Source organism: Passer domesticus, chromosome 13 (assembly GCF_036417665.1).
Source record: "Passer domesticus isolate bPasDom1 chromosome 13, bPasDom1.hap1, whole genome shotgun sequence".
Taxonomy (NCBI): Eukaryota; Metazoa; Chordata; class Aves; order Passeriformes; family Passeridae; genus Passer; species Passer domesticus.
The window spans coordinates 6,871,036-6,894,823 of NC_087486.1; the positions used below are offsets into that span (position 1 = coordinate 6,871,036).

General features: G+C 46.5%; 1 protein-coding gene across 1 annotated transcript in view; it reads left to right on the plus strand.

Annotated features, from left to right (window-relative positions):
* MGAT4B (alpha-1,3-mannosyl-glycoprotein 4-beta-N-acetylglucosaminyltransferase B) overlaps positions 1–23,788 on the plus strand; it is a 50,679-nt gene that overhangs the window by 16,246 nt on the left and 10,645 nt on the right. Inside the window, exons 2-5 of the mRNA XM_064388376.1 lie at positions 18,841–19,020; positions 19,702–19,842; positions 20,666–20,799; positions 23,247–23,293. Of these exons, the coding sequence (XP_064244446.1) occupies positions 18,841–19,020; positions 19,702–19,842; positions 20,666–20,799; positions 23,247–23,293 (502 nt within the window). The remainder of the gene's footprint in view (positions 1–18,840; positions 19,021–19,701; positions 19,843–20,665; positions 20,800–23,246; positions 23,294–23,788) is intronic.

Below are 23,788 nucleotides of genomic sequence, written 5' to 3' on the forward strand. Positions count from 1 at the left end.
AAGGGACTAAAACAATGCCCTTCTTCCCAACAGCTTTCAAAATCTTAGTCTCACTTCAGCCCCGTTAGGCCATGGTATGGAAACCCCGGAGGTGATCTAAAGTCCTCTGGGTATTTTGAAGGAAGCCAGGAGGGCAGAAAAGAGATCTCTTGATGGTTCTCTCAGGCGTGGGTGAATCTGTACAGAAAGTGTTATCTTCATAGCCCAAGCCACACTAAGTTCTTTAACCAAAGCTTTTGGTTGAGTACAGGATGCCCAGATGCTGGGTTCCCCCCAGGGATGGGGTGTGTTGGGGTGGCTGCAGCCAGCAACACTCTGTGCCTGCTCAGCAGCTCAGCCCATCCCTCATAAAGTGCTGCCAGTGCAGAAAATAAACAAGACCAAGTTTTTTGTGCTTTCTCAGACTTCTAGTAAGAGTTAGAATTAATCACAGAAAGAAAATTTTTGGGGGCGGGGGGGAAGTGGGGGCAGCATTAATGGGCCTATCCATTTCAGTATTCCTACCTATGGCCAGAGCCTCATTCTCTAATTTTGTTGCTCTGGCTGCTTTGTTTTTCCTTCATTGCAATCAAGATAATGCAGTACAATAGTGCACTAAGAATTCCAGCTATTCAATTACCTTTCAGAAGTTGACTTAATTGGCTCTTTAAGTGATAGCTCTCTATTGTGTGCAATCAGCACCACTCAAGGAGGGAGCAGGAAGAGGAGAAGGACTTTTTTTCTAATCAATAAACAGAGGTCTTTGAAATAATGCTGCTTGCAATTTGTATCACTGGTTAAATTACAATGAAGATGATCATCTGCACCTTCCTGGAGGAGCACGGCTCTAGCAGAGTAATAAAGCTTTGCTATCCACAAACATGGACTATTTTACTCTATGTTTCAAGTTCATCCAGTATTCTCCCCTTGAACTTTTATTTCCCCCCCAAGTATTAAAGAAAACCAAAACCAAGCTGCTGCAGAACCTGGCACAGATGGTTTAGGAAAGTCTGATATGGAGTGACTAATCATTTGGTTTGCACCTCATAAAGTATGCAAATGAATGTGATACCTGATGATAAATAATTCAAAGTTGAGATGCAAGGCAAGGGGAGATTATAGAAGGAATAAATATATGTAAACCGACCTTAAGAAAAATAAGCAATCTCAAAAGCTTAAGCTCATCTTCCATGCTGGTCCATAGAAACAGCTGCTTCTTGGTGCAGGTTTGCTTCCAGTGTTTGAATGCAGGGGATTTTAGGCCAGCAGAATTTCCAGTTTGTAGTCAGAGTTTGGCCAAGACTACAAATCTAAGGAGCTGCCCTCCTTGCACAGCTCTGCTGCACTTCAGGTCATCACTGATCCTGGCTTAGGCAGCAGGAAAGCTTTGCCTAGCAGACCAGATTTCTTTTAAATATATGGTTTTTGGTTTCTTTTTTCCTAGTTATGGGGTTAAAACTGATTGTCTGCTTCACAGTTTCATTAAAGCTAAAATTACTAGTCATAATTAACTATTTAGTCATAATTAAAAATATTTTGAATCCAGAAGGGTCTTCATGAGATTGCAAGAGGCACAAGACTGGAAGTCATGCTCAAATCCCTAGTGCTACCACTGTCCAGGGTAATTCCAGCTCCCATCCCCTAATCCATCCCCTTCCATGGGGGCAGGTGAGAACTGCAGATGCAGCTCTGTAGGGAACCACACGTTTTAATGGCTAAGCATGCAGCACACTCCTGGGTAGGGTGCATGTCTCTCTGCCCTCCATTTTCAGCACCTTCTGTAGGGAATTTTGTTTGATTTGTGGGAGCAGCCGTGGTATGTTCTTTGCAGGGATTGGCTCGCTCAGACCAAGCTGGGATTTAATTGATTAAAGATGCTTCTTCCTTAGCTCCCTGCCCCATCCTGGTAAGAGCTGGATAATCACCCTTCAGTGCAATGTTCCTGCAGCAGGAGGGAAGGCGGTGTTGATCCACAGTTATAATCCTGCACTGAACAGCACCTTTAAGATCATTTCACCTGCCAGCCTTGTAGGAGCTTTCACTAAACTGTGGAGGTAGCTGGGTTTTGCCCTTTTATCAGCCAGAAATAGCGATGCTACAGTGCCCTGCTGCAGCTGAGCATGTGGCAGCGTTCTGAGGCTGCCAGCAGCTCCTCGGTGTCAGGCGCCTCAGCGCCCAGGCCCCGACAAGGCCGCGTTTGTTCGCCGGGATCGGCGCGGTCCAGTGCTCGTTCTGTGGTGACAGTAATTACAGCAGCCCTGCAGTTCCACCCTCCACGTGTTTCCCTGATGATCCCAAGAGAGCCCTTCTGTAAGGACCTTTTTGGTCGCTTGGCTCCATGGTGACTTCGCAGAGCGCTGTGGCGCTGGGACAGTGTGTGGCCTCTCTTCACCAGATGAACCGACTCGATTTGCTCGTGATTTTGTCTGTGTTGAGTTAAGCACTATAGGCCAAGGAGGGAAAGGAAGCAAATTTTTTGTTGCAAATTTACTCTGTGGCTTCTTCAGCTCCTGGGAGGGGCTGTTATGATAAAGTCTGATATATTTTCACATCTGCCTACGAAAAATGTAGGATTTATCTTTCAAATGAAATTTGCTCTGCTGCGCTGCCAGCAGGGTTTTTTTGAGTAGCTATTTTTGTGAAATATAACCCGAGAATTTGTATTGGCTTAACACTTAAAATGTAGCCAGGGGAAGATGGAATATTCATCTTTATTGTATTTGTTTCTCCTGTAATGAGACGTTACTGTCTGTCATAAAGGAAGTGGTTCTCCAGCCCAGGGAGCATGCCCAGTGATTTTCTGTTTGCTCCATTAGCTCGTGTGCAGACCTCCTGATTTTTTATGTGCATGTGCTTTTCTACTTGTTTAATCCTGCCAACTGCTCTTCTGGTTGGAAATCCATTTCTATAATGCTGGGTATTACACAAATTTGTTGAAGCTCTTAATGCAGATAACGGGGAAGGGGGGTGAGCCTGCTTTGCCCGGTCAGCCTGAGTCAACTTTCTCCTTCCCATCAGTCATCCAGAGCTTTAGCTGCTGCTCACTGAGGGCACAAAATGCACGCAGCAAAGAAAAATAAAGTTTAAGGAACAGCTAGAGTGCTGTAAATGTCGCTTGATTTACGAAGTCCAAGCACAGCACAAATTGGATGGCTCGCTGTGCCCTGTGGAAATCTCTTTGTCTGCCTTCTTTTGAAATATTTCCATAACTAGTAATCATGGTATTGTAGCAGAGAGCCCTTCTATAAAGGGCTTTTTGGTCACTGCTGCTGTTTACTGTGACTCTGTACTGTGTGTTAATTCTCATTCATGGGAATATTCATCAGGAATTGCAGAGTGGATGCCAGCAGTGATGCTCTGGATTTTGGGGTTCTAGTGTTCACGATGCTTTGGGGACCAGAGCTGGAGCAGTGAGAGGCATCCTCCCTCTGTGTGTGATTTGCAGTGTTTGTGGAGCTGTTTCCAGCAGGACTGAGCACATCCCTGCCTGTTGTACTGTTCTGGTTGTTTTAATCTGTTGAATTCATCCATGGCACTTTGCCTGGTGGAGAGTTGTGGGAATGTTGTCAGCAGTGGCAGAGAAGGATGCCAGGCTGCTTTTTTAAAAATTATTATTTGTAGTAAAGCCATACAAAGTCCGTCCAGGGCCTCATGACGAGTGGCTGTCAAGCATGCATGTACTTTTTGTTTAAGCAATGGAGCAGGCAACCTGCTCAAAGTTTAGGTGAGTTTATATCCTGGTGTTAACTTCTGACTTAACTATCCAGTTCTATTAAAAATAAAAGGAGTAAAATCATTCTGGCACACTTTGGTAGCTACAGCATTTGGAAACTCTTCAGCTTCTCTCTCTTCTCTTTCCTGATTTCTTCCCAAGAATAGTCACAACACTTTCTTTTTTAGGACTTTGCCCTAATAATTACATCTGCAAAGATCCGCTGGGATGGGCTATCCCACAAGCAGGATTATGCCCTTAAATGGAAAATAAGCCACCACAACAGCCAAAGTTTGGGGAAAAATATTATTGTGGGAAAATATTATTGCTAAATGTGTTATTCCATGTTGTGGAGCTGCACAGTCAGGAAATGCTTGTTTGTGCAGAGAGGAAATGCTCATGTCTTCTAAATGCTTCTTGCATTCCTTTTTAATTGTTGTTATAGTAGGAAAACATGGCTCTAATAAAATAGCAACTACTACCCCATCTGTAAAAGGGACGAGTAGGTGTGAGAAATTGGAGGGAGACAGGGAGGCCAGTCTTGCTTTATGAACTCTTCATTTGCTGGGTTCTGCTCCTCCCTTCCCCCCCAAGCCGAGGGGGTGCTGCTCCTCTCCAGGCTGCCTGTCCAGCTCTCCAGCCCGGCTGCCTCTTGGCCAAAGATTTGGGCTAAATAATCCAATTAAGCTTTGCAGCTTATATAACTCTCTTGGCTTGAGGCAGCAGCCGGAGTGACGGGGAGAGAGGCACATCTGGAAATAGAGTTCTAAACACGCTGCCGCGGCCGGAGCCAGAACGGTCTGGACAAATCTGCTCATACGCACAAGATGTCCTTTGAGCAGCAAGATGAGCATGCACAGTCTCCTTGCTGAAGAAGTTGAAGCAAATGCTCCTATCCATAAATTGTTTCCCTGGCTGGGAAAGTTAGCTGGCTTTTTTTCCTTCCTCTCCCCGCTCCTTTGGAAGATCATCCAGCTTTTCCTTTTCAGCTGCAGAGGATCAGCCAGGCCCTGTAGTACACTGACCATAAATAACACATATGTTGGGGTTTTTTTTATTTCAAAGGTGGGAAGGACCTCCAGCATTATTTAGTCTGACTTCTTATCTGCTACCCATCATACGAGTTGCTTTTTATTTCATGGTGTATAACTGGAACACAGCTCTGAAGACACAAGTATTTTTTCCGAGAATTCGTTATAGCCCTGGTAATTTATCCTAATGCTTAATGACAGTATTAAAACATGGGCATTTTATGTTGGCTTGAGGGTTGAGGAGAAAATAGAATTCAGCCTTTCTGTGTTTCAAGTAGCATGCCCAACACAAGCTTAGGGAAAAAAAAAAAAAAGCAGTGCATGTTTTGGCATTCTTGGATGTCTGTTCTTTTGTTGGTATCCATTACTGTCACTAGGGAAGTTATGGGCATTAACAGCAGAATGCATTTTCCTTCATGTGCAGTGATATGTGCTTATAGCTTCCTTTTATAGTCTGCTGTCTAACCTTAAAGAATTTATTTGTCAGGTGTGCAGGGCTGGCTTAGCACTCACGTCCTGCCTGTTTCTGGGTGCTTGGATGGCTGCTTGTCCAACACCTTCCAAATCTGTGCTGGGGGAGGGTTTTAGAAACATCACCTTCCTGAAATCTGATATCAAACACACACAGACACACACACAAACACGGAGTTCCTGGGCTTGTCCTCAGTAAACCATGCCCAAGGAATTGGCTGCAGCGTGTGCACTGGCCAGGCTGCCAATGAACAGTGCCAGAGCTGCAGAGGTACTGGAGGTGGTTTGGCAGAGGGTGTGTTTTGGTCCCAAAAGGGGACATTGCTGGAGCACAGCAGTGCTGAGGCAGCTCCCTGTGGCATCCTGACCCTACTGTGGCTTTAAAGTGGTTTAGCCACTTGTGGGTGGTGCACGAGGATATGTACCTTGGCAAAACCCTCCAAGCCAGGGAGGTGGTGCAGAGCACTGGGTGGCTCTGCCGGAGCTGCTCCAGTCTGCAGCAATGTAGGGCTAATGTGATATTTGTTCCAGTGTATGGATTTATAAGGCTGTCAGAATGCCCCTGCTCTCACCAGGCTTTGGACATGGCCATGGGAACCTTGTAGGATTGTCTTTGTAGTCATGAATTCCTACATGCAAAGTCATGATGTTATAGTTTGCACATTTTGGGGTTTTCCGTGGTCATAAAACTAAACACAACCATAAGAGGCTGTGTGTCTTGAACCACTCCTCCCAGCCCCTGCCAGCGCTGGAGCTCCCCCATCTCCACGGCTCCCTCAGCCATGGTTTTGCTGGCAATGATAACACAGCTGTGCTGCCACGCTTCCACATTGCTGCTGTATCTGACTGGCTGCCTGTGCTTGATGTTTTATTCCTAAAGAAGAAAGAAATTGGATTAGATTTTTCTCAGCCATGCACAGCGGTGATCCTGGGTAACAAAGCTGATCTGTGTGCAGGAAGCATTGGGAAGCTGGCTGTGAGGACAGGTTATTAACTGGGGACTCACCCAGGGTGATTTGCTTGATGGATATACCAGCCAGGCATTCCAGGAGGTGCTGAGCAGCCTCCATGGCCCTTCAGAGACTGTTCTGAGTGCACCAGGGGTGCCTGAAGCACCTCAGTACAGAAATTACCTCCCTGGACACTGAAGTCCAATAAACCTCTTTGTAGAGAGGCCGCAAAGGCTCAGTTGTTGCTCTCCATGGTGGTGCTGCAGGTACCAGGGCAGGTTCCGTGGTTCTCCTGTTTTCCCTGTGCCTGCTGAGCCCGGCTCCCCCGTGGTGGGATTTTCCCTGAGTTTTGATCTCCTGACACCCCTGGGACAGGCGGATTGCATCGGGTCACGCCCTGCAGTCCCTCCTGGTGTAGTTTGCGGTGATTTCTGCATTTAACTCCTTCAGTACCAACTGTGGCTTTGCTCAGTTTTGCTGGGGTGATTCTTGTGCAAAAGCCCTCTCCCTTCCGTGCCTTTGCTGGGCAGCCGTGGCCTCTCCAGCCCTCTGTGCCCTCTCTGGTCCTTCCCTCACACCTCCCTGAGCTGGCAGCCCGATCCGATGTGATCCTTGGCACGCTGCTGGGAGGATGTGCGGCTGCACTGGTGCTTTCTGGGCTGCGAGAGATGCAACTGTTTCATCACGGAAAACTCTCCCTGTGGGCTCTTAGCGCTGGTTGCTGGGCACAGCTTCTGGCAGCCCATTTTGCATTCTCTTGCAGCACCTGAACACGTCAAATTTCTGTAACAAAGTTTCCCTCGGGGTGGAATGGCTGGAAAACTGGTCCGCAGCAGCCCATAGCAATTAGGTTACCTTATGGGTGGCACCAGTGAAGGTGTGTGAAATACTGAAAAGCCAAATCCATTTAAATAGACGTGTTCGAAGGGAATGTGAGGTGTGAGCAGCGTGCCTTTGCTCACACGGAGTGTGAAGTGTCTTCTACCAGGACTCAGCAGCACTTTAGGAATGGTTGTGAAATTAAGCAGAAATACCACGGTCCTGTGGTCCAGGCTCCCGGAATCACACCTATTTTTGGAGGTGGTGAGCAGCAGGCTGCAAGGCTCAGTGCACTCACTGCCTTTAAGCCTTTAGGTAAACCTGACATTGCAAGAAAGCAAAACCTCCAGGGATGTGGTTTCACAGACATTTAAACTGTTCTCCTTTCGGGCTGTTGTCCAAAAGGGCATCCTGGTTCCCATGTGCTTCTTTGTATGACTGGCTCGGTCAGCAGGATGATCTGACCCTAAATTAAGCCTGCAGCAAGGATGCTAAATTTTCCATCTGGCTCAGGCCATGGGACTGTGGGGCTGACTGGGTTTTGGTGCCCTCTGAGGAGGTTCAGGGAGCACCCTGCACATTCTGGCACTCCTGGCTCGCCGCGAGCCACTCGTGACTTTAGAAATTGCCTGGAGCTCGGCACAGGGGAGAGGGAGATGCCAATAACATTGCAGAGCAGCAGCTTGTTGAGAGGCTTTCAGGCATCATTTAATAAGCAACCAAAGGTCTTAGCAGTAGGACACCCGTGTAGTCAGCATCCTCCTCCCCTCCAGCTGTTTATTTTCTACCCTTGAAATGTCCTGCAACCCCCACCTTGTGCTGTGCCATCACCAGCATCTGTGTTGCCTCTCAGCAGAGCTGATCTGCTGGAATAATGCTGCTGCTGCTGCTGGCATGGGCTGGCAGGCAGCTCTGCAGCTGGGCTGTTGTGGGGTGTGGAGCCAGGGCTGCCTGGTTCTGGGTTAGTCCCTGCACTGTGAAATAGCGAAAAGTTAATTTACTTCAGGCTGCTATTGGGGGAATTCTGTACTTCCAGTGATGTGTTTTCTGTAAGAGGAAGAAATAACGGCGGGTTTTATGCATTCTAAAGCAGCTGGTCTGGCTTTGTGGAAGATGGTGTCGACATTATTTGATAACCCTTTCTCATGTTTTCTTGGCTGGTGAATGACAAAAGGGAGAAGTGGGTCTTCCCACTCTTTTAATGATATGTTTTTCTTCCCAGGAACTATCCTACCATATAAAATGAAACAAGAGCCCTCAGATAGCATCAACAGCTATAGTTGGCCTAAGTGTGCTATTTTGTGGCAATGTCTTGTTTTTTCTCTGGAGAAAAGAAAATGTACCCCATTAAGTGCTCATGTTACAAGTCTGCACCCCAGGGGATAAATATTTCAAATATTAATGCTGAGTAATTTTTAAAAGGTTCTGCATGCATTTTATTTTGAGCATTCTGCAAATTATTTGAGACTACTAAAACAAAATGCAATTTAGATCAGCTCATCCTGTGATCAGTATGTGGTGATTTTAAAATCTGCTCTACCCAACAGCATGGTCATGCAGCTGATCAAGCGTTGGTACAATCGGGAAATTGGAATGTGGTGGTGGCTGTGGATCTGCAGGTAGACAAGATGTACAATTTACATAAACAGCGGAGTGAGGGGAGTGCTCTCAATATCCTTTCACTCACTGGAGTACAGTCACATGCATTGCAAATGAGTTACTCTTTTGGAAAAAGAGCTCAAACCTGACTTGCATTGAAGTTCTCAGCTGTTAACATCAGCGGAGCCAGGAACTCCAGCCAGAACTTCTGTGATTTCCTTGATATCCCTCTTAGTACATCACTAACTTTTCCATATGTGTTCTCTGATTTATAACACAGCAATACTTTATTTCACTGTTGTAAAATTCTTTCATACACTCAGCCCTGCCAAAAGCTTCATATGTTATTGATTAAACAAATTCCCACTGTTCCAGGATCTCGGCTGCTCTGAGTCTGGTGGTAACTTTAGTGGAATGATGAGTGCACTGGTCGATTGTACAGGAGGTGGGGAAATACAAGGCACCAGCACTTACTGCTGCTAATCAATAAATTCACCTTCAATTCTTAAAGTGGAGCTGCTTTTTCCACCGGTCAGTGCCACATCTCTCCTGAGATGGGCTGAGCTTGTCCATCAGCTGCAAAGTGCTGGTGGCTCAGGGTCATTTGTGGGGGAGATAATGATGATGTTTGATTTTAGTAATGTTGGGAGAAAGATTAACAAGACTTTCATTTCGACTCCTTCACAGGCAATTACCAACAGCTGCTGCTAGAGAAAGGGTGTGATGATTAACACAGTGACCTTTGCAAGGATTGACTTCCCTTCTTGGAGGGATTCCTTTTGGATGGACTTGGGAGCCATTAGCACTAAGCACAGAGCAGGATCCGTGGGGGCTATGGGTTTTTGTGGAACAAGGTCTCTGTTTCACTATTAACTTAATTAGGTTATAATAGAAAGGGTTTTCCTGTTGGACTGCAAGGCATTTGCTCTGCCTCAGGGTTTTCTGCTTCTGTAAAGCTCCAGAGCTGGGTCTTGCCAGCACCAGTGGGGACATGGTCCTGCAGCTCCAGCCATCAGCTGTTCCTTTGGGGCTGTTTTGGTTCATCAGATTTTACTCACTGGCTTTGCTGCTTGTTGTGAGAACAAGGTGAAAGGGAGAGAAATGCAGTCTGGAGGGTTTGGTGAGAGCCAAGCAAATCCAGTTTGGGCTCTTCCTGCATTGTGATGGTTCACAGTCCAGCATGACAAGTGACATGGCCCATGGCATGGTAAGTGCCCAGAGCTGTGCCTGGACCCCAGGGATGCTGGGGCTGCTGCAGGTTCCTGCATGTTCATGTTCAGAGCAGGAGAATGACACCCTCTCCACTGCCAGGCTGTTCCTGCTGCCCTTAGGAGCATCCAAGAGCATTTTCCATGCCCATGCCACGTGAGGAAAGTGCATCAGGCAAATGCATCTCCTTTGAAACCATACACAGGTTTGCTTGGTGGGACTGGCCACATGTACAAGCTCCCAGCTTTTCCCACTCCCCTTTTCCCCCCATTCCTTTCCACTCCTCACCCAGGTTTGGCTGTAATGTCCTCACTTAAAAATCCTGTCGAGCTGCAATTATTTCGAGGTTTAATGACTCATGATTTCTATAATGCTTTATTTTGTTCACTTTCAGCATGTTTTTATTCCCCAGTCAAATAAAGGCTATTAAAAAACCCACCAAGTACAAAGCCTTCACATTCCATTTGAGAGAAAAATGCTTCGAAAGCTGTATTGGTGCTACACAGGTAAATAATTAGATTGCTAATGAATTAGCTTTGCTTTGAAGACAAAAGCTTCAGTGTTCCTAATTAGGTTGTGAGGAGAGACATAGAAATGCATGATCTTTCTCCCAAGGAAAAGGGGAGAAAAGGGGGCTCCCAACCCAGCTGAGACCAGGGACCACTGGCAGGGCAGTATTTTACCTGACCTTGGGCTCAGCACCTTCCAGCTCTTTGATATTGTTTAAATTCCTTAGTGAATTCAGAGAAATAATACACTTTGTCTGTGCAACACATTTCCTTTTCAGTTTGAAATTAATATTTGAATGAAATGGTTACTTCGTGCTATGTTTTGAAACAGGGAGAATGGAAGCCTATGGTATATTTTCATTATATCACTCTATTATTTATGCTTTTCATCATAAGACCTATTATCATGCTCATCCTAAAATGAATTATGTCATATATTTTTTCTTTCCTCACAGAGCAGGATTTTTTCCCAGGCCTTTGATCATTCTTATCACCCTCTCAAAAGCCCCTTTTAAGTCTGTATTAATACTCTTTTTCAGATGAGGTGAAAACTATTGTGGGATTAGGCAGCATCATTTTAATAATGTTATAATCTTCATACTATTATTCCCCATCCTGTGCACTAACCACACTAACATCTTGTTTGCCTCCCTCCCTATCCCCCCTTTTTTCCCTGGATTGCTGCAGATTGGGCTGCAGACATTGATGCTGTGGCTTCATCCCTAGTTAATATTGCTAATTAAGAACCATGTGAAAAATACCTTGATCCCCCCCTCCAGTTAAATTGCATCTATCTGTTTTGGTGTCACTTTGCCATTTGGTTGACTTTTCTCCCGATGATTTGCTCCTTTTCTGGCTTTGATGAGCTTATCTCCATGTCCACTCTGTATTTGGCTACTTCACAAATTCGTCTCCTTCCCCAGATCCCCACTAAATCTATTAGCTGGTGAGTTTAATACCAATCCTTATGGCTTCCTCTGGATAGTTAACCTTTTGCTGTGATGAAAATTCACTGTTTAATGCCATCTTTTTTCTCTTTAGATCAATGGCAGCATTTGCCCTCTTCCCCTTTCCTCCTTAGCTTTTTGCAGCAAAATGAATTGCCATCTGATTTCTTCATCTCATAAATCCCTTGAATGGGTTGATAGAACCCCAGGACAAATCAGAAGGACTGGTTCCTTTGTCAGAAGCTGATGGTGGTTTATACCTGCGGGGAATTTCCTCTCCTGCCAGTGCTTTTGTTTGGCAGGTGAAGCCCAGGGGATTCAGGAGCCCTTTGTATCCTTAACTGTGATTCACCCACGGAGCTGCTGCAGAAAGAGATCCCAAACCTGCTCTGCAGGTACCCAGGAGCAGTCTGACAGCTTCTGCTGCCTCCTCTGCCCTGATCCAAGGCATTTTAGGCAGAGGTGATGGGTATTGCTGTTTACATTCCTAATTCCTGAGTTTCTACATCAGCGCTTTGGTGCCTGCATCCCCCCTGGGGAGCCTTTGGATTTGGGCACAGGCGCCCCTGTGACTTGCTGTCCTCCTTGGAATGGGGAATTGGAATGCTCACCATCTGTGTTGTGTTTCAGCATCCCCATAATGGGAAATCTACTCATCCCATCTCTGAAAACTTACTACTTAGGACTTTAGAAGCAAAACAAAAAGCTTATTTTTTGAAATATCTGTGTGTGTGTTGCCTGAAGTGATGCTCCAATGCAAACAGTAGCTCATACTTTGGAATAACAAGGCACAGGGGATATGAATTTTCCTCTCTCCTTCTGATGACGTATGTGCTGAGACAACATTAAACTCCAGCAAGGAGATGCACAACAGAAATATGATCAACACCTACTGCTGCTAAAAGAAATGGTGACTTAAAGGTGCCTGTGTTCCCTGGGGAGGAACCGTCAGTGGAGAGATGCATTGCATTTCTATCTCATTACACGGAGCTGCTGAAGGTTGAAATGCTGTTAAATATACCACAGGCTCTTATTAAATGGCCATATTAAAGAAAACAACACCAGACTGGAGCTGGGGAAAGCTCTTGCTTTATTTGAGGATCATTTTTTCAGACAGGTTGTCTTTTAATAAGCCTCTTGCCCTGGCTGATGAGTTCTCTCAGTGTGAGACGGATGCTGTGGGATGCTCAAACCCAGCAGCCAACCCAGGGGCAGCACAGGAGCCTCCACTGACTGGGGGGATCTTTCCTGCTGCCATCACCCACCTGGGCAACCAGTGCCTTTTGCTGGGAGTGGAGGGTGGGCACTGGTTTTTCTAAGATGCTGTAGACTCTGGTGCTCCAGAACAGCTCTCCATTTGCTCAGGACAGTTCTTGAGCACAGGCTCCAAGTTGGAGCAGAGTGATGGCACTGAGGGGTGCATCAGGGTGGGAGGCATCAAAATACATTATTCAGCCCCAGTGCAGGATAGCACATACTATAGGTACTGACTGAACTGAAATAAAGAGTAAATAAGAGCAGAGGATGAACACAAGGAGCTAAATGATAGCTGGTTTTTGACAGCTCTTTTCACCACCAGTGCCATTATGCCCCTGGATCCCTGGCAGCATCTGAGGCCAGGTTGGATGGGCCTTGGAGCAGCCTGGTCTAGTGGAAAGTGTCCCTGCCCATGGCAGGGGACTGGAATGAGATGAGCTTTAAAATTCCTTCCAACCCAAACCATTCCATGGCTCTGGTGACTGGGCTCCCTGTAAGTGCCAGTGCCAGCACCACCTAATCCAGCCCGATTGCTTTGAGCTGGGAAACCCACGTACCACCCTCTCCTTCCCTAGTCCCTGTCCTGCCTGAAGCTCTTCACACCTGTAGCTATTTTCCCAAAAATCATCAGCTTTCGAGTAGTACTAAAGATTCTACTTTCCATGTTACTTTTTACCTTGGTGGTAACCACAAATTACAACATAATATAATTTTATAAACTTGAAAAAGTTTCTTTTAAATCTTTTTTTGCTTTAAATTTTTTTTTTCTTTAAAAAATTATGTAAAAAAACCTTAAGATTCTTGGGGTGTACTTAAAAGCAGCAGCTAGAAAATGTCTGCTTTGACTGAGTATCCAGGTGGTTTGGGACACAGTGGAGAATTAAATGTCGCATAATGTTTACTGAATAGAGCATCCGTGTTTGCTGTGTGGTGATGGCACTGCTGAAACAGACTTTCTGTGCAGATGAATCAGCCCCCAACAGGGTAATTGCAACTGCTGGAGCCTTTTGGGAGTCCACCCTGCCAGATACCACCCACTCCCCAAACTCTATCCTTGACAGTGTTTGAATTGTTGCTCGGCATGTCTTGGTGCTCAGATCCTTAATGCAAATCAGGTTCTCAGTGGCTGCATATATCCCACTCTGCCAAAATATTTATGTTTCTAAAAGATGAGTCTGAAACTGGGAGCAATGACCTGCTGGCTCACAGAAGGGAAGGTGATGTGTCTCTCAGCTTTCTCATCTCACAGGAGCACTGTTTGTATTTCTTTAGATCTGAAGGAAAAGACCTCAATCATCATCCTGCCTTTGGTGGGGGGATGAGGAGGGGCTGATATTTGGATATTTTGGATGCCAGACTATCCTTTCTGACTGCTACTTAAAGAATCCCTTTGCAGTGGTTTTTTGAGGGATGATTTGGGGATTTGTTCATAGTGAGTCTCTAGAGCTGGTTTCTACTTTTTAAAGCCAGATAAGCAAAGGGCAACATTTTGCTTTTAATGGTATAAATAGGTTATTGTGGGGTTGCTGCTGTGTGCCTGTGTGCAAAGTGCCTCACACCTGTGTGCTGCACCAGCCACCAGATTTCCATGTCAAGCAGGACTGTTCCTTCTGTGCATGTCACAAGCAGAATTTAATTCACGGATACGGCACAGTAACTCCTTCTCTCCATTTTAATGGTCCAGTGGAATTCTGTTAGCAAAAGACCTAATGAATGTTGCGATTCAATCAGGGCAATCTAGAGTGTAATGCGTGGAGCCGTGCCAGCATTATATAAATCATTAAACATCAAAACGTAAAAATAAAATAAAATAAAATTCCCTAATCATCATCTAACTGCAGGAGCTGCTGGGAATAGCTGGGGCTGGAGGCAGCTGGGGCCAGCATGGGTGGGTGCCTGGCTGGGGTGGGGACAGTGGCTCTCCAGCCTGGTTCCTGTTCTTGCCTGTTAGCATTTTTGGATAACACAGATGCTCCAGGATGGAGAGGGTTGTTTGTGTGCTCTGCAGTCCCCCCAGGCCCTTGCAAGTCCTAGAGGGGGAAACATTTATTTCTTAAAGGGGTGCTTTAAATAAAATGAGGGAGAACAGTCATTACAGAGATGTTTTCTGTAGGCAGATGAATTTTCTGCTCCAACTTCATTTACATTGTAAAGGAACTGCACTTCTTGCTCTTTTGGCTTTGGGAATTCCTGCAACAGCGGTCAAAAGGTGCAGTTATGCTCTAGAAGCTAAGATTTTGTAGAGATAAACAGTTTAGAGGTTTGAGAGTTGTTTTTAGTTTTTAAACCAAGTCTCTTGAAAGTCTTCCTAATGAGAAGCAAGTCCAGCTAGCAAAGACTGTGTGTTTGCTTTTGAAAAGATTGAGTTGGAGGGAAATCTCTGGCGTTAGCCACGGGTCCACTCTGCTGGGAGAGGTTATCAGCAGTGAACAAAACCAAAAGTAATTGGAACTGAAATATGGACATGTTTAAAATGCACTGCAGACTCTCTGGGAGGTTGGAGTGTGATTGGAAAGACGAATGCAAAATATGGAATTATAACATTCCTGACTCTGTGTGTGATAGTACATGTGTGTGTATGTGTGTGTATATATATATATGTATATATATGTATATGTATTTATATGTGTTTGTGTGTGTGTATGGATGACTGTGTGAGATTTCAATTTCAGGGTGGGGGTTTTATTGCCACTGGTCTGATTTTGTTTCTGTCTTCTGCTTTAGAATCAGATTATTTTGCTTTCACTCAGAAACTGAAAATGGATGTGGATGCAGTTGTCCCAGCCCTCACGTCTGTTAGCAAACACAGTTTGCACTTAAGAATCACTTGAATAAGAATGAAGACACAGAATTCTCCATAATGGAGAAATCCTTTTTATTGAGGGGTTGCTGTCTTTGATGGGTAAATCCTTTGGGGAGGCTGCAGGAGCTCAGCTCTGGGGGAGCAGCCCCTAATCCCCACCAGCCTGTGCCCATCCCTTGCAGGCTGCTGCATCCCAGCTGCTGAGAAGTCACAGAATGTTCTGGCTTGGAAAGCACCCACTAGGATCATCAAAGTCTAACTCCTGAAAAGGACTGTTCAAGCCATCCCTGCTTTTGCTTCCCCTGTGGTTTGTGTTGCTCAGCAAACCCAGCCCAGGTCTCTCAGCTAAAACACAAAGCCTGGCAGCTGTGTCTGGGCACGGGAGAGGGATGTGGGGGACACTGGTCAGTGAGTGATGCTCAGCCAGACACTTCTGTGGCCGCTGTCCCTCAGCCTGGGGCTGCTCCCCCCTCCAGGGATCCTCTCTCAGAGCTGCTGCAGTGGGCATGGCATGGACAGATGGTGACTGGCACTCAGCTGTGCCCAGCGCTGCCTCCCTGCCCTGCTGAGCACTGGCTCTTGTATGAGGATGCCTGATTCCCTCTTGGAGCCTCACAGCCAGCCTGCTTCTAAAAACAGATTGTGAGAAACCATTGAGTGCAAATATGGGCCCTGGCAAGGTGAGAAATGAGTTCTTTGCACATGTGTGCTGCAAGTTTGAGAGGTTTTGGTCTCCCAGGTCAGTCCTGCAGCCTGTCACCTAAGGCTGACTTACTTTCTTTCTTAAACCAGTATATTTTAAGCCCAAAGCAATGTGTTATCTCTCAAAAAAAAGCTGTCTTTTTTTTTTTTTTTTTTTTTTTTAGACATAGCTAGTTTTTGTCCTTCAGTGCTTGAGTCTAGGGATATTTTAAGAGCTCTGTTATCTTGTGCTGGGAGGGAATACAATAAATATGTAGATAGGGCGTGCTGCTGGCTCGAAAGGTATGTAAAGGGTCTGTGCTGAACTGACACTAGCTGAAAAATTTGTTCAGCCTAATTAGCAGCAAATCACTTCTGTGTCCAACCTTGCTTGTAGAGATGGGAGCCAATCCCCTCTCCTTATCCTCTGCTGCCCTTCGTGGGTTTTCAGAGCCCTCCCTGGTTGAGAGGTGAGGGTTTTTGTGAGGACACAGATCTGCAGCCATGTGTCATTGCAGGCCAACAAGTGCAAAATTACTGGAAATTCATGGGAAACTGTACACCCATCTCGGGCTTTGTCTAGGATTGTTCAGGCTGTCATCAGAACCAGTCACGATCGATCAGCTTTTAAATTTAATGAAATTTTAATTAAAGAATGGAAAGCCTACAAAGACATCATATGACAGGAGAGCTGGAAGCAAATACAATTTCACTTCCAACCATTAACCAGAAAAGCAGCAAATGGTTGACTGCACATCACCATTGCAGTCTAAGGAAAGTACAGCTCTTGGCTTCGGCAGGCAGGTCATTAGTGACTGAATAATCAGTGACATTTCCCTTCTAAATCTGACACAAATGAAGTGCAGTGCTCTGGAAAAAGCCATTAAGTGCAAAGCCTCGCCTTTACTCTGCTCCAGGTATTGCAGAACAAGATCTAATGGCAGCCTTTAGCTGTGATTTGGCTTTGATAGCATCCACAGGATAGTAACACCCCAGGATGCCAAGAGCCAAATGCTTCCAGCCTTGCACAAGCCATCATGTTGTGCAAAAACAGAAAGTGAGACTTGTTCCTTGCTGGTGTTCCCAGATGCAGCCAGTAAAAGATACAAGTAGGAAAAGCTATAATGTGGAGCATTGGGAAGCTGAATGTAGCTGTATTTTTATGTCTGAGAGGCAGCAGCAGGTAAAGGTCTCACTGATCGTGGGATGAGTTTTTAGAGCCTGATATCCTCCTGAGAATTCCTGTGGCAGCTCTCAAAGCTGGGTGTTAACTTGTTTTTCTGCATATTTGAAAATGTTTTTTCGATGGGAGTGGAAAGCGAGCAGCACTGCACAGGAAAAAGGAAGGACTGGTCTTGTTTATGTCTCTCTTTGAATTTCTCTGAATAACGTGTTGTCAGATGGACAGAGTCATCAAATGGGTGTAACTTCCTCTGCTCCCTCCCCGTGTGCCGTGGCTTTGAAAATAATGTCAAAAGGTTAATGGGAGCCAGACTGCCTTGGGGGGGTCCCTTGTGCTGGAGCAGTGAGTCTTTAAGGAGGTTTTTTTTGGGGAAAGACTGAATAGAGGAAACTTTTTCTAGGCAAAAGCATTACCAGTACCTGGACTGGGAAGTACTGTTGTCTTGGAAACTCTGTGCGCTGAAGCTGGATATGTCTGATTTTCAAAATTCCTTTTGCTTTTTCTTCATGGGCCCCGAAATAGAAGGTTTTTTTTATGCAGTCAATGTATCTTTTTCAATTGCTTTGATTTATATTTAGCCCTGTGTTGTGAAGTTCCAGTGCAGTATTTTTGATCATTAACTCTCCTAGTCGTGTTTGGGTTAAGAGTCTACTATTCAGTGGATAAATCTGCTTTGGGTATAGTCTTGTGAGTTATAATCTTACTGAAAACAAATTAATAACCACAGATAAACGTGTATTTTTAATGAGCAGTTTCATTAATAATGGGAAAAAATGTCCCAGGAAAGTTCATTAGTGGCTCACTGATTCCACTCCCAGCTGTTGTATGGTTGGTTCTGACTGAAAGCTCTTGATAGTTTTACTGCTCTGTTTACAGAGCATGGGATAAGATGTTGTTTCAAAACAAAAAGCTTTGTTACCCTAGCAGAAGGGATTTTTTATACATTTATGATGCATTCTAAAGGTGGATGTCCAAATTCATATAAGCATCCATGCAGCTGTTACCACATGATTTTCTTTATCCTGACGTGTTTTGGAGAGGTTAGAGTGCCAAAATCTCTTTTGACTGTTAAAATTTGGGGTTCTCTTCCAAAGCTGGGGGAGGTGCTGCCTGCACCCTTGTCTCACTGCAGAGCAGCATTCCCCCTTGCCAACATCTCTCTTTCCATCACTTGGGATCCTCCAGGAGGTGGTTGTATTTGTGTGTCCAAAGAAGGGCAAACAGGCTGGAGAAAGCTCAACCTGAAGAAAAGGATAGACTGGATATTAGGAAAAAATCCTTCATGAGAAATCTGCCAATCATTCACACAAGCTGCCCAGGGAAGTGGTGGAATCACCATCCCTGAAGAGATGTAAAAGACGTGTAGATGTGGCATTTGGGAACGTGGTGATCATGGCATTGCTGGGTTAATGGTTGGACTCAATGATCTTAGAGGTCTTTTCCAGTCCAAACTGTTCTATGGTTCTATTTCTACATGACCCAGAAACCCAAGCTGAAAGAGGAAAAATGGAAGCAGCTTTATTATGGTAGTTCTGAACTTAAACTGCCCTCCCCGCGACCCTTTCACCAAAGGTGTGTGCTGGACCACAGCTCCCTAAATCCGTAATTTAAGGACTGGGGAGCAAGGGAGGTATGAGTGAAACCCTTCTGAGCACAGAGGACTAATCTTCTCTCTCTTCTCCATCCTCAGGTGACGTTGTGGACATCTACCAGCGGGAGTTCCTGGCGCTCAGGGACCGGCTGCACACGGCCGAGCAGGAGAGCCTGAAGCGCTCCAAGGAGCTCAACCTGGTCCTGGAGGAGATCAAGAGAGCCCTGTCGGAGAAGCAAGCCCTGCGGGACATAAACCGGACCTGGAGCAGCTTATCTGGTGAATAAACAGGCCTTGAGGAGCTGGGGCTCTCTTGAAGCTGTTTGAGGATGTAGAGAGGTGTGTGTGTGTGTGCGCAGGGCTGCGGACAGGACCTGCTCTTCTCTCCCCCTGTGCGAGCAAATTGTGGAGTTCAGAGAGACTTGGGAGCTCTTAAACTCCTGTTTAATTAGAGGTGCATAAGCATCATTAAACACGGATTTGCCTCTGCCAAGGATATTTGCCAATTTGCTTGCTTACAAGCTTTTTTTTCTCCCTTGCAAGTCATACACTGTTTCCTATGGCTGTATTCAACCCATATGGGAAATGGGTATCCAAAGAGAGGGGGGAGGAAGGAGTTAGGCTGGCTGAGCACCCCTCACCAATTTATTTGGGGTTTTTTTGTTGGTTTTTTTTTAAGTTGCTCGGTTGAAGAAAATTGGATCTCTGCAGAAAGATCTGATTTGACCTTCATTTTATCTTCATTCTCCCCTTTCCTTCCCAAATATTTTGGGACTTCTTTAAGGCCCTCCTGGCTCCTGCTGAACTTTAATTGGGTTTGTGGTAGCATGTTAAAGGTTGGCCTGATTTTTATAACCCAGCAGTAGTCTCAGGTGGCCAGGCTGCTGTAAAAAGGCTTTTTGCCTTGCAGTCTCTTCCTACCTACCGTGCCTTGCAATTGATTCCCTTTTCCTTTTTAAGACGAAACCAAGTTAAAACTGTGGAATATCACCAACAAGAATGTGCTGCACCTTCCCACCATCTTCCATCATTTGCCACATTTGCTGTCAAAGGAGAACAGTCTGCAGCCAGCCGTGCATGTGGGACAGGGGCGCACTGGAGGTAAATGGGAATTAGTGCTGCTTCTGGTGCTCTTCCTCACCTTGGTGCCTGTCCCTCCCCTTTCCTCCGGGCCTGGCTGTGGCACACATACGAGCAGGACTGGAGGAAGGGCTGCATGCATCATGCAAGCTTCCTTGGTTCTGGTGACATGTGGGGTGGGTGAGCCATGTCACGCCTGCAATTCTACAGGGGAGTGCTGTCTGTGCTCTTGACTGGCCCTAAAATGTTCTTGATGCTTCTGCCAGATGTTGTTTGCTGCTTTCCATATCCAGAGTGCTCTAGACTTTGCCTGGAAGGGTTCAGATGAAAGCATAGTTTGTAGGATGCTTCATGGAGACTGTAATCAAACTAAGGAGACAAATCCCAATGGTAACAGGACTTTGGTTACTTGATGATTCCCCCTGCTCCCAAATTCCAACCCAACGCCAAAGACCTGACTTGCACCTACTAAACTGTAGTGTTTTTGGCTGTGGGAGGGGTTTGGAGAACAAGAGGTGGTCTTCAAGCTGCTGTTCACAAGTTGAAAAGGCCCCTGGGAGGGATTTCTAGTGTTTCCTTAGAGATCATTCTTTCAGGGAGAAAAAGCAGAGCATACCTGACTGCCCACGGGTGCCCTGCCAGCCCGGCACGCTGGGCTGCTGCTGGCTGGCACTGGGTGAGGACAGCAGTGTGGGAATTCTGCATAGCCCAGGAGCCCACCAACCTGCTGTCACTGCTGCTTTTTAATGGCAGAGCCTAGCACTGACCAGGTGAGCTGTCATGGGAGCAGAGCAAAGCACCCAACACAGCCCCTTCTCTAAAATCTCTCCGTGGCCCTGCACAGTGTCCGTCGTGATGGGAATCCCCAGCGTGAAGCGGGAGGTGCACTCCTACCTCACCGACACCCTCAACTCCCTCATCTCAGAGCTCACGCAGCAGGAGAAGGAGGACTCTGTCATCGTTGTCCTCATTGCTGAGGTAAGACAGAGCTTTGCCAGTTTGCCCCCTTTCCCTGGCCCCCGTTCCCCTGTCTGCCAGACTTGGTGCCAAACAGGATGCTGCCCACCCGGACACCAGCTCTGCCACTTGCTGGGTGGATGAGCCTGGCCCTGGGCTGCCATCCAGCAGGGTCAGCAGGTGTCTCTTGCCCAAAATTAAATGCTGGCTGGGCCAGAGAGGATCAGGATGTGAGCAGGCAAACATGTCCCGTTAGCAGCTACCAGTGTGGCACAGCTCACCTAAACCATGATGCTCCTGCAGGGTGCTTGAATGGATATCTACAAAATGAGCTGGAGCAGCCCCATGACCAGGAGAGCTCTCAGACCTGCTCCTGCAGCAGCTCCATTTCTCCACATACCTGTAACACAGCACTAAACCCCTCTTGAAACCCAAGAGTTGGTAATTTGGGGTTGAGACTGATATGCCTCTTTGTATTGGTGCCTGGAGCCCGGAGTCAGTTGCTGAATCCAAGGGCTAAAAAGCCTTGATACATTAATCCACAAGAGCTGCTTTTATCTATGGGTTTAGATGGTTATTTTTCTCCATGGCTTTTCCTCTCAGGATTATTTTCTTGAGCCTGAAGTGCATTTGTCTTAATTTCCAGAAATCCGGTGAGAAAGATAAACCTCAGTAGCCTGTTACTGGGAGTGGAACAAAGATGAATGTCTGGGTTTGCTGCCTGTTTACCCGTAATTTGACATTTTGAGTAGCATTTGGCCTTCAGGGCTCTGGCTGGTATTTTGTACAGGGAGAAGGTGTGCACAGATGGGTGCAGCCCAAGGGGCCCAGGACAGGGTTTGGTCCTGGCTTTCATTTGTCTCCCTTGGCACCAGGACAAGTTTGGTGGCTGTTTTTGCAGTGGGTAAGTTAAAGCCCGAGAGGTTTTAAGCAATTTGGCCCAGACCAGCTCCTGTTTTGGACTGCAGTAATACTACTTTAGTTGACTTGAAAATAAGGTGCATGCTGTGATGGCAGCTCCTGATTTTGAGGATGTAGCTATGATGAGGAAAGTGAACAACAAATAAAGTTGTTGCAGATTCCTTTGGCCAAGTTTGGTCTTGGAGCTGCATAACATCCTTCTGTGCAAGTGTCTGCCACTGCTGTGCCTGCTCTGCCTCTTCCCAAAGTGTTTCTCCATGTACCTGCACTTGTAAAAGCTCCTTGGGCATGGGATAAAGAGTGAATAGTGGAAAGGGTGGCATGAACCTGAAGCAAATGCTGAGCAATTTGGAGACTCAGCACAAGTGCAGTAACTGAGTGTCCTTTCTGGGACAGGGAGTTCTCATTCGCAAGTGTCACTGCTGGCCACTGCAGGTGTCACCCACAGTGGCTGGGCTGCCTGGGAGAGCAGGGGCTTCCTCAGCTGCCTGGGGGGATCCCTGGGGTGAGATGGCTGGCTTGGCTGTCACCAGCCCACAGTTTCAGACACTTGGAGTGGCGCTGCACGGTTCCTGCCAAAGCCAGGAGCATCTTTCCTGCTTTTGTTTTCCCCATTGCCGTTTTCTTGGCACGCTGAGGTAAGAAATCAGTCCAGCACTGGGACTCCGAGCCCTGTTTAGGAAAGGGACCTTTTCCTGTGGAGAAAAGCCTCCCTTGTCCCCGTGCCAGCACAGAAGTGCTGTGCTCAGCCTGTGACACACATCCCGGTGTCTCATTCTCACCTCGCCCGCGAGTGCAGCAGCAGCTGGTCCGGCTCCGGCGATGCTGCATCGGCACATCCTGATCCATCTGCCTGCCCAAATCACCGCCACCACCAGGAAACAGGAACAGATTTGGCTCGTGGGTCCCTGCCCTTTGTTCTGGGTGTTGTTTCCCTGTCACTGTGCAGAAGGTTTCTGTCCAGTGCCTGTCCCTGTGCTTGCACTTACCTCACCCGCAGACAGCAGCGAGCGGTGCTGGCGACCTTTGTCTCCCAAATGTTATGGTTGCCACGTTGATTGTGGGAACAAACTGGGGATTTAGGAGGAAAAGTGTCAAAATTAACCTGAAATGAAAAACTCATAAATAGACCCCTCTTTTTCAGCAGAGAGTACAGAGTATTCACTGCCAAGAATATTCTCTTGGATGCAAGCCATCATGTGTAGGGAAAAAATAAATAGCCCAGAGGTTAAAACTTGTGCAAACACTTGGTGCTGGCGGGGGCAGAAGTGCCAGGAGAGCACATGGGACAGATGTGCAGGGTCTTGTGTCCTTTGGGATGGATTTTGGTGTGTGATGCCTTTGGTTAACACTGACCACAGAGCAGGGCTCCGGGGAGCCTGTCAGCATGGAAGAGCAGTAAAGCTGGATGAAAGGAGACATGAAGGTGAATGAAGATGATACAGATGTGCTGGCAGTACCCTGGGGTGTGTTGAAGAAGATTTCTGAGCCATGGGGGACACAGGCTGAGGCTGAAGGGTCTAACACTGCTTTTCTTTTGTTTTCAGACGGATCCACAGTACACAGCCGGAGTGGCAGAAAATATCAAAAACTTGTAAGCACTTCCAAGTGGCTTCAGTGTATGGCCTGTGCCTGCAGCAAGGCCAGGGAACAGCTTCATTAAGGAGAAACACACTTTTCTGCTTCCCTTTTGTATTTTCTTGTTGTTGCTTGGGGTTGTTTCCTCTTTTTAAAGTTTGTGCTGTCTTTGTTAATGCTGCTTCCACTTTCTGCTTGTTCTGAAATGCATCCCGTATGTAGCTTCCAGGAGGCTGCTTTGTGCTCGAAGTATTTAACACACATGGTCATTTCGTTCTGTTTTGCTCCTTCTGCCCTGGGGCACTGTGAGGAGATGGATTGTTTAGATTTCCAGCGATCCTGGCAGTTGTTTCAGTATCTCCTGCAGCCCTGTACTTGCTCTGTGCAGTCTGGGCAGTGTAGTAAGCACACATGAATGCTCCTGCCTTATTTTGCTTTAAAATCCGTGATCCATCTTTCTTCCCACTCCAGCCTGTTTGTTTTCCCCTTGTTCCAGGCTCTAGTTACATTT